This window comes from Chrysochloris asiatica, unplaced genomic scaffold, assembly GCF_000296735.1.
Source record: "Chrysochloris asiatica unplaced genomic scaffold, ChrAsi1.0 scaffold00118, whole genome shotgun sequence".
NCBI lineage: Eukaryota > Metazoa > Chordata > Mammalia > Afrosoricida > Chrysochloridae > Chrysochloris > Chrysochloris asiatica.
In genome coordinates this window covers 7,030,586-7,041,786 of record NW_006408636.1, presented here as the reverse complement: position 1 = coordinate 7,041,786, position 11,201 = coordinate 7,030,586, and the positions used below count along the sequence as shown (strand labels likewise).

The 11,201-nt window shown below is 42.1% G+C and overlaps 1 protein-coding gene and 1 pseudogene across 1 annotated transcript; one reads left to right on the top strand and one right to left on the bottom strand.

Annotated features, from left to right (window-relative positions):
* Positions 1-2,775: 2,775 nt before the first annotated feature.
* P2RY4 (pyrimidinergic receptor P2Y, G-protein coupled, 4) lies at positions 2,776-3,942 on the top strand. Its single transcript, XM_006868519.1, has one exon. It carries the CDS (start codon positions 2,809-2,811, stop codon positions 3,904-3,906), a length of 1,098 nt encoding a protein of 365 aa, XP_006868581.1. The 5' UTR covers positions 2,776-2,808; the 3' UTR covers positions 3,907-3,942.
* A 3,505-nt stretch (positions 3,943-7,447) lies between these two features.
* Positions 7,448-7,765, bottom strand: LOC102827167 (annotated as a pseudogene).
* Between the last annotated feature and the right edge of the window lie 3,436 nt (positions 7,766-11,201).

The window sequence follows — 11,201 nt, the reverse complement described above, 5'->3', positions numbered from 1 at the left end:
GCTTTTGATTGTGTGGATCATGACAACAGTGTGAAGTATGAGTATTCCAGAACACTTAATTGTGCTCATGAGGAACCTGCACCTGGACCAAGAGACAGTTAGTTGTTCAAACAGAACATGTGATGTTCTAAATGGTTTAAAATTAAGAAAGGTATGCGACAAGGTTGTATTCTTTCACCATACTTATTCAACCTGTATACTGAGCAAATAATCCAAGAAGCTGCATTATATGAATAAAAATGTGGCATCAGGATTGGAGGAAGACTCATTAACAACCTGCGATATGCAGATGACACAACCTTGCTTGCTGAAAGTGAAGAAGACTTAAAATACTTACTGATAAAGATCAAAGACCACAGCCTTCACTATGGATTACATCTCAATGTAAAGAAAACAAAAATCCTCACCACTGAACCAATAAACAACATTCTCATCAATGGAGAAAAGTTTGAAGTTGTCAAGGACTTCAGTCTTCTTGGATCAACCATCAACACACATGGAAGCAGCAGTCAAGAAACCAAACGATGTATTGCATTAGGCAAATATGCTGCACAAGTGTTGAAGAGCAAGGATGTCAGCTTGAGGACTATGGTACGCCTGACCCAAGCCATGGTATTTTCAATAACCTCATATGCAGCTGAAAGCTGGACAGTGAATAAGGAAGACTGTAGAAGAATTGATGCTTTTGAGTTATGGTGTTGGAGGAGAATATTGAAAGTACCACGGGCTGCCAAAAGAACAAACAGGTCTTTGTTGGTAGAAGTGCAGCCAGAGTGTTCCTTGGAGGCCAGGATAGCCAAACTTCATCTCTCATACTTCAGATATATTGTCAGGAGGGACCAGTCACTGGAGAAGGATATCATGTTTGGTAAGGTGGAGGGTCAGAGAAAAAGAGGAAGACCCCCAATGAGATGGGTTGGCAAAGTGGCAGCATCAGTGGGCTTAAGCATGGCAACAATTATGAGGTTGTCTCAGGACCGGACAGTGTTTCGTTCTGTTGTGTGTAGGGTCGCTATGAGTCGGTACTGACTTGATGGCACCTAATAACAACAACCACTGGCTAGACTGGAACCAAGCACAAAGTAAACTGTCCATGAACATTTATGGATCCTTTTCTGGATCATGACCAAATGGCTTAGATAGGCAATTAAACATAGAAATTAAGTACATGGATGCTACAGCCTGGGTTCAAACACCATACTAGAGCCTGCCTGAGTTCAAATTTAGACTCCAGTAACTAGCAGCAGAGACTTGTGGTGTGTTCTGTAGGATCAGCACTGGACTCCAAACTACAAGGTCAGCATTTCAAACCCAGTTGCTCCTTAGAAATCCTATACAAGGTTGCTATGAGTAAACTAGACGGCACACGACAGCAAACAACAATTAGCAACAGACTTAAACTTTTTAACAACAATTTTTAAAATCAAGGATTAGGACAGGAAAAAAAAAAAAAAGACAAACTCTGTGGGCCTTGGTTTTCATATCAGTGAAGTAGGACAATAGCAATACCTATTTCATAGAGTGTCTATGGGGCCATTAATAAGTATATTGTTGGTTGTTGTTGTTAATGTGCCATCGAGGACCCTGCATAGGGTTTCCAACCTTGCAGTTCAAACCAACCTTGTGGTCCAATGTTTATCGTATAGCACCACATCAGGACTCCATATGGCACTTAGCAAATGCTGCATAAGCATTTGTTACAATTGATATATATTCATATGTAGTTAATATTTGTATCAATAGTTTGTTGTTGTTGTTAAGTGCTATAGAGTCAGAATCTGACCCATAGAAACCCTCTATAGGGTTTCCAAGGAGCACCTGGTAAACTTGAACCATTGGCCTTCTGGTTCAAGCATACTGTGCAGTCCAGCTCATTAACCAACAGCGCCACACCAGAAGTCCAATAGTTTAGATTTACTAAATTATTTTCCCAAAATCTTGCACTTGCCTATGTTAAAATTAATTTACCATGTTTCTGCTCACTTACATAGACTTGTATGATCTTCATGTAATTTTAGTTAGTGCCATTGGTCTGGCTCCTCATGCAACTTAAACATTTGCTGTGTATTCTCTCTTGCACTCACTTATAAAACTGTTAAATCTAGTTGGGCCCCCAGGTTCCTAATCTGTACAATGAGTGGGTTGGACTAGATAATATCTAAAGGCCTTTCCAGCTCTGACAATCTCTCAGAGCTGGGAGGAGGAACAGACCCCACCCTGAGCTCCACGCCCTTGGATATGCCTTCTGGCTGCCAAAGGGAAGGGTGACAGAGTCAGCTGGACTCAGCTTGAAGTGGACCAGGTAGGAGATGTGTCAGAGTTCTTGGGCAAGGGTTGCAGTGTAAGTCTGGGCTATAGACAGTTGGGGAAGGCATTAGAGGTAAATATAGTATGGAGAGGTGAAGATAACTTATGGAAAGACACCCCTTTTCACAAGGACAGAGCTGTTGCAAGGAGTTAGGAGACGATGTAAGTCTGGGCATCTTCCCAGTTTGGGTGACTTTAATAGGCTTCCATCTCCTTTGGCTAGCCAGGCTCTGAAGGACTGAGTCAGCTGCAGTATGGCAACAACCCAAACCACTGAGTGCCTTCTTGAGTTCCCAAACTGGCAGAGCCCACCATTACCTGGGTTGGCTCAAGGGAATTCAGGTAGAAACCAGGCTGGTCCGGGTTGCACTTGAATGCATTGTTGTTAGCCTTCTCTAATACTTCAAGCACTGTTCTCTGCTCCTTTACCCCTAGTCAAGGCTGTGGGACCAGGAAAATTAAGCCACTCTCACTTCTGTCTTTTTCACTTCTAGAGGAGCCATGACCAGTACACAGTCCTTGCTGCTCAAATCCCTTGTCTCCAGCCCAGATCCAGACAGCAATGAGGTGGAGCTGGACTGCTGGTTTGATGAGGAGTTCAAGTACATCCTGCTTCCTGTGAGCTATGCAGTTGTGTTTGTACTGGGCCTGGGCCTCAATGCCCCAACCCTCTGGCTCTTCCTCTTTCGCCTTCGACCCTGGGATGCAACAGCAACCTACATGTTCCACTTGGCTTTGTCAGACACCTTATATGTGCTGTCACTGCCCACCCTCATCTATTACTACGCAGCCCGCAACCACTGGCCTTTTGGCACTGGACTCTGCAAGTTTGTACGTTTTCTCTTTTATTGGAACCTCTACTGCAGTGTCCTTTTCCTCACCTGCATCAGCGTGCACCGGTACCTGGGTATTTGCCACCCATTGCGGGCACTGCGCTGGGGCCGCCCACGCTTTGCAGGCCTTCTCTGCCTGGCAGTTTGGTTGGTTGTAGCTGGTTGCCTCGTGCCCAACCTGTTCTTTGTCACAACCAGCACCAAGGGGGCCACCATCCTGTGCCATGACACCACTCGGCCTGAGGAGTTTGATCATTATGTGCACTTCAGCTCAGCAATCATGGGGCTACTCTTTGGCGTGCCCTGCTTGATCACTCTAGTCTGCTATGGACTCATGGCTCGGCGCCTGTTTCGGCCCCTACCAGGGGCAGCCCAATCATCTTCTCGTCTCCGTTCTCTCCGCACCATTGCTGTGGTGCTGACTGTCTTTGCTCTCTGCTTCGTACCTTTTCACATCACCCGAACCATTTATTACATGGCAAGGCTGCTGGAAGCTGACTGCCAGGTGCTGAACATTGTCAATGTGGTCTACAAAGTGACTCGGCCCTTGGCCAGTGCCAACAGCTGCCTGGATCCTGTGCTCTATCTGCTTACTGGGGACAAATATCGACGTCAGCTCCAGCAGCTCTGTAGTAGTAAAGGGCCCCAACCTCCTACAGCTACCTCGTCACTGGCACTTGTATCCATGCAAGAGGAGAGCAGTTGTAGGTGGGGAGCAAAACCTCAGGACAGCATCTGCTATACCTCTGGGGCAGAAAGATTGTAACACTGGAAAGCAGGAAGTGAGAGGAGGGCAGAGGTGGGGGAATCTAATAGGGATACCTGCTAAGGCTGCTTCCTCCTGTTTTCCAGGCTCTAGAGAAAAATATAAGACTTAGGGGGAGGTAGGGAAATCATGTGTGACACCTGTCTTTCTGAAGCTCTTCAATTACCTCCTCCTTTCTAGCCAAAGGCAGTAGCAGTCACCTGCTCAATCCTACTTCATTTTCTTTGTTTCTGTCCCCTTCCTAGGCCATTAGTCCTGTTTCTTGATGCTAAAAGGCTTCCCAGAATTTGCTTCAGTAATCCTTCTCCATTTCTTTTTCCCTCACATCCTTGTATAGAATGCATTTTATCCAGCCAGATCAGGGCATTCAACTGGAGGGGTGGAGAAGGTGGAACAGTCTCCAGATTGAGCTGATTTAGCTGATGATGATAGCCAGAATCATTAAGTGAGGGCACCCACATATCACAGATGCCAAGGATGTGACAAATGTAGCAGCCACACCCATTTCCTGGTTCCCCCTTAATGACAGGATATTCTTGTCTACTGAAGGGTGAACCTGCATGCCAGAGTCCCCACAGACAACTGGAAGTATGGTACTAATGAACTGGAGCCCTGAGCTCTGAGCCCTGAGCCCTGGGTTGGAGACCCCAGGGAGCCTCAAGGGGCAGAGTCCAAGCTGATAATGGCCTTTGGAACAGGAATAGTATTGTGCCGCCTTTATGATGTTTGCTGAGAGCATATTTTACAGTTCTCTTGTGCTCAATGAAAGGAAGAATGATAGTTTAAACTGAGAGGGAGGAGCTCTTATGTCTATGGCTGTAAATTCCTGCACACACAGAGAGAGTAGGTTTATGCAGATGATGGGTAGTGCCAGGAGCTGACGCCCAGAACTAGCTCTTCACTGGTCTCTCTCCTTTCTCTAGTTCCTGTCATAGATAAATGATCAATCTGTCACCAGTCCTTTCAGATTAGGATTTAGGACTTCAAGGCCAAGGCCAGAATCTGAGACTAGCAAGGCTGTCCTCAGAGTTTCTTGGCTAATCAGTCCCCCATCACCAGCACCATCTTAGCACTTATAGGCTTTGGGGAATGAGGATATGAAACTTGGGGATACTAAAATGCTAGTTCATTTACTACTAACAGAAGGGGCCCTCGGTAGCAGGCAAGTCCTGGACATACAGGGAGGAAGAGGGAGCACTTCAAAGAAGGAAAAGAGGTATTCAGGGTCCTACATTATGACTTCTTAAGCAACACCTTGCCTGTTGCAAAACTCAGAATATACCTCAATTTCTCCCTGCTTCACTTTAATATAACTCTACTTCTAGGTCCATCTTGTCTTCTGCTCTTTATTCCCTACAGTCCCAGGATAAGAGGTGGTCTTCTTTTTTGTTCCTTCATTTATCATCATTTTCAGTCTCTCCCACCACTGATTTCACCCCATCTTAAAACAGCGGAGTGTGGGACCCTACCCAGGGAAGCAGTGAGGCCAAAAATGGAGGCAGAGACAATGACATGGACAGATGGAGCAGCTGGGGACACTGGACCCAGGGAGAGAGAGGGGCTGTGTGCTGACAGCCGGGGGGCAGACTTGTGGGGCCTTTGGTTGTTTGATGGTGCATTGAGGGGATTGTAATCATTGCAATGAAATGAAATACGATAGGATGAATGTAAAACTGATGTTCTTCCATATAGACCCATATAATTCACAATAAAAACTTAAAAAAAATAACACAAGCACACAACAACAAAAACTGCAAAGCATTGTTGTTGTTGTTAATTGTTGTCGAGTTGATTCCAACTCATAGCAACCTTGTATAGGATTTCTGAGGAGTCGTGGTGGGTTTGAACTACTGATCTTGTGGTTAGCAGTCTGGTATTTACAGTGCCAGACAAAGTATTGCACAAAACAAAAACCAAATCATTATCTTGACCTGCTATCTTGTCTCACTACTATTAATCTACCAAATTTCTAGGAAGAGTACTATAAACCCCATTTCCTCACCACCAAGCTCTTCTACTTTCCTGTATCTAGAGAACACAAATGATGTCATAACCAAGACCTTTAATGACCTTTCTTTACTTTCATCCTCCTTGACCTCTCTACTTCATTTGACACTTGCATATCCTCTTTAAAAATTTTATAGTAATATTTTATTAAATGTCCAATATGATGGCACCAAGGGACGTTTTGAAAGAAAATATTCTATGCTTCTAAACTCTACAGAGTTATTTCCATTTTCCATGTTCCATGCTTTGCATAAATGTATGTATCTTGTGTAAGTGTAATCATAGCGTATATATCTTTTTAAATTCTATATTTGAAAACTGTCTATTGTAAATATCCCTCCTGTTGCTAAAGTCTTTCATATTTATAATTTTAATGGTCATATAAAATTGCATCCATCAATAAATATAATTTATTTTACTATTCTATTATTGTACACTTAGGTGACTCCTACTTTTTCTATTCTTTGAACATCTTAAGGCATATGACTTTTCCTTCTGTAATTCTATTTCTAGGGCAGGTTCCCAAGAGTGGAATTTCCAGTTGAAAGAGCATGAACATTTTTATCAGTCATAGTTTCCAAAAGGACTGTACAAATTTCTAATATCACATGGTACATAAGTGTTACAATTCCTTTGAATCGCTAGCATTGAATTACACAGTAAATATTTCAGCATGATTTTAAAATTCTTTTGTTCATTTCATTTATTTGATTACTCATGGGATTAAATTCCCCATATGTTTGCTATTTCTATTTCTCTTGTGTGAATTGTCTGCTCATATCCTTTTCCAATTGAAATCTTACAATTCTTATGTATCTAAGTCTGTTCTTTATATCATATATATATATGTTGTTATTGAGTGCTGTTGTGTCGACTTTGACTCATAGAAGCCCTGTATCGGATTTACAAGCCTTTTTAAATCTTTGCAGGAGCAGAAAACCTCATCTTTCTCCTGCAGAGAAGCTGGTGGGCTCAAATCACCGACCTTGTGGTTCACAGTCCCATGCTTACCCCACAGAGCCACTGTGCTCTTATATGTATATGTTAGCCCTTTGTTATTTTATATAAATATATCTCCAATTTATTGTTATGCTTTTAATTTTAGTTCCTTAATTTTTTCCCCACTTTATTTTTTAAAACTTTTGAGTGTGAATTGATTGAAGGTTTACAGAGCAGATAATTTTACATCCAACAAATCACACACTTTGTCTCATGTCAATGATCACAATCCCCTCCATGTAACAAGAGTTATTCAATTTCTTCCCTGTGGTTCCTATTTTCATATCACCCTCCTTCCCAACTTTTCTGAAGCTTGTCCCTCATGATCTTGAATGGTTGGCCATTCCATGGTAAGCATACCTCATTAATGTTGTAGTCCCTGATACATACCTACTGCTAGGTGGAAAATTGGGACATGAAGGTGAAGTGTTTATTTCCTCTGCCCATTTTTTAAACTGGTTTGTTTTTCTTTTCTTTTTTTCTTTAAAGGTTTTTATTATTTGGAGGGAGCTGGGGGAAGACACAGTGGACCTGCTCAGTCCTTTTTGGCAGCTGCTTTCCTCATGGCAGCCAGGACATTGCCGAGCTCCTTTTGCTCCCTCTTGGTGTGGTTGTGTGTCCCCACCCTTTTCTTGAAGAACTTGAGTGTCTGCTTGTCCTTGGAAACCTTGAGCAGCTCCATGGCACAGCGCTCATAAGGCACAAAGCCACACATTTCCCAGATCATGTCCCGCATGAACTTGGTGTGCTTGGTGAGGCGCCCACGGCGGTGGCTGTGCTTCAGCTTGCTCTTATTCTTGGTTACTTTGTGGCACATAGTGAGGCCAATGGCCATAGGGTAGTGCACAGCCATGACTGCTACTTTTCAATGCTGCTGCAGTGGCTGTTTGTCTTTTCTTGTAGAGGTGGTGGTGATGTTGTTAAGTGCCATTGAGTCAATTCTGACACATAGCGACCCTGTATAGGGTTTCCAAGGAGTAGCTTGTGAGCTTGAACTGCCGACCTTGCAGTTCAAACGGCTTTGCAGTCTGGTGAATTGTTAACCCACAGCGCCACACCAGGATTCCCTGTAGAGGTGTAGTTTTCTATAAATTTTAGAGACTAGTCCCTTGTCTACTATTTCATTGCAAACAATTTTTTGCCCAGTTTTGGAGCTCTTTTACTCTTTTGGTAACTTTTTTTTTTTTTTACTTTTTATTGTGAATTGGGTGAAGGTTTACAGACAAGATCCTCAGCTTTACATTAAACAAATTATACAGTTTGTTTCATCTCAATTATTACAATCCCCTCCCTGCAACAGCACTTATCCTGCTTATATTTCACAAATGAACAAAGCAAAATTAATTAATATATACTTAACAAAAGATACATATTAATTTAAATGTCCAAAGGGCACATTTCTGCCAGCCAGCCTCCTGCCCTCAGGAGATGTGCCTGCAACTGCTCTGTCTCTCTGTGCCACCACCTCTGCCATCATCTCTGCTGTCACTGCTTTTCAGGTAGGGATCTCTCGCTCCACTCATGCTCTTCCTTCTTGTTGGTCCTGGGATCATCTGTTCCTGAAAAGAAAGATTAACTACTTCCCCTTCTAGTTACCCATCTTCTCCTATTACAATTATGACAATCACAATTAATCCTGCTAATAGTTTCTCACAATTGAGTCATAAAATCTATCACTGTCATCCCCCAGCCCGTGTCACCAGGTCTATGTGGAAAAAAGGGAAACTATTCAGTGGGGATTCTATCTTACCCCCATCACATTGAAACTAAGCACACTCATGAAAGCTTGTAAACCAGTCACTTCATGCTTTTATAGCCTCCCTCCACTTTTGATAGTCAACGTCTAAATTTCTCATTCTTATCAACCCAGTACACTAAGGAAACAAGGTTGTTCCTTGATATGAAGAATCCTTCCATAGTGGTTGGAATTTTGAGTCGCTGCATTCATAAGCAAAAGTCTAGTTCATCAAATTGTAGCAATTTGCACTTGTTTACCGCATCAAAATCTTTATCTTCCTCAATTTAAGTTCTGGTCAACTAGCCATCCAAGCTAGGGTACCAGCTGCAAGTTTGGGAGTTAACACACACCTACCTGCACTTCGGACCAGCTGGCCACTTCGTTCTCAGTCCTAGCCCCTAGGGGCTAGGTCAGTGCTCATGGGCTCAGAGTTCACACACCTTCCTAAACTTCATACCAGCCAGCCCTTCCTCTTCTCTCTCTCTCATCTCAAGGTCAACAGGTGCCAATGGAACATGGTGAGTGAGACTCAGCCCATGTCTTCATTTCTGCATTTCCTTCATGGCCACTCACAAGTAGACCCAGGTGGTTGTCATCAGCGAGACGATTAGACTGCTTGTGAGTTCCCTTTCAGTTTCAGTCTTAGAAGGGAGTTTTCCCTGATGGGCTGACTTTTCTTGCCTTGATGCTTCCAAAGCAAACAGATTGCTTAAAATTCAAACAGCCAAAACGGCATTTTTTTTTTTTTTTTCTTCTGCATGTCTTTCTTTCAATAAAAGTTTTCTGTTCTCCAAGCAGTTCTGGGTTGGTCTGCATGACTTTTCAGGTGGGAAAAAAAAGGTTTAAACTTGTTAAACTCTACAAAGGTTTAACAAGAAGCCTGTTTCTCTGAATGAGGGGTTTACAAGCTTTCTGTCAACATAATTCCCAATATTCATTTTTGTCACACAGAAATGTCAATTTTACTATAGTAGATAGGGGAAACCAATATCCACAAGACGTCAAACACATATTTTCCCCCTCCTTTGCCCATTCAGCCTATGTCTCGATCCACGTATCCATGTGTATAAATCACTATTTACTTCTATTCCATTTAGCACATGCATATCTCCCTAAGTCTTCCCTTCTCTTCATTGTTCATCTGCCACCCTCCCTCTTCTTGTATATTGTCTTCACCCTCCTTGTATATTGCCCTCTTTGTCACCCAACCCAGCGAATTACTCTTCCCTCCCTCCCATCCCTGATAACCATCAAAGAATGTTTCTTTTACTATGAAAACCTTTTCTTAAGCTTTACAATAATGGTCTCATGCAGAATTTGTCCTTTTGTGATTGACTTATTTCACTCAGCATAATGTCCTCCATTATATTATAATGTTACGAGGAGTTTTGCAGATTCATCATTATTTTTCAAGGTTGCATAGTATTCCATTGTGTGTATGTAGCACAGTTTGTTTATCCATTCTTCCATTGATGGGCACTCCATCTTTTTTCTATTGTGAATAGTGCTGTGATGAACATTGGTGTGCATATGTCTACTCGTGTCCTGGCTTATGTTCTTGTGGATATATACCAAGTAGAGGGATTGCTGGGTTATAAGGTAGTATTTCTATTTCCAAATTTTTGAGGCAGCACATACCATTTTACAGAGTGGTTGAACCATTTTACAGTCTCACCAGCAATGTAGGAGAGTGCTAGTCTCTCCACACCCTCACCAGCATTTGTTGTTTTCTGTTTTTCTGAGTTTCACTCTTAATGCTGGTTATGCTAGTGTTTTGAAGTTTTCTTTTCTAGGTCTTTTGTTTCTCTGATTATTCCTAAATATTTCATCTTTTGGGTAGCCACTGTAAACTCCTTTTCAGAGTTCTGTTTATTAGTGTAAAGAAATCCAGCTGATTTTTGTATGTTGAACTTGTACTCTGCCAATTTGCTGAATCTTTCAATGAGTTCCAATAATTTGCTTACTGAATTTTTGGACTTTTCTAAGTATAGAATCATATCATATTCAAATAGAGAGATTTACTTCTTCTTTGCTTATTGTGATGCCTTTAATGTCCCTTTCTTGCCTTATAGATTGGCTAAAATTTCCAACACAATATTTAATAGGACATCCTTGTCTGGTTCTTATTCAAAAAGGGAATGCTTTCAGTTTCTCTCCTTTGTGAGTAATGTTGGTTGATGGATTTGTATTGTTGTTGTTGTTAAGTACCATCAAGTTGATTCCAACCCATAGCAACCCTGTAGGGGGTTTCCAAGGAGCAGCTGGTGAACTTGAACCACCGACCTTGCAGTTCAAATGACTTTGCAGTCTTACGCATTAGCCCACAGCACCACATCAGGACTCCACGCATTAAAGAAAGGAGAAGAACTACATGAACATATCCATTGATGTGGAAGAGGCATTTGACAAAATCCATTCCTGACCAAAACCAAACATAACAAAAAAAGTCAATAACAGGAATAGAAGGAAAATTCCTCAACATAATTAAGGGCATATATACAAACATGGATTTGTATATATGCCCTTATGTATGTATATATACAAACGTGGA

Coding starts and splice junctions, on each gene's coding strand:
- P2RY4 (XM_006868519.1), top strand. CDS start 2,809: ATGACCAGTACACAGTCCTTGCTGCTCAAATCCCTTGTCTCCAGCCCA.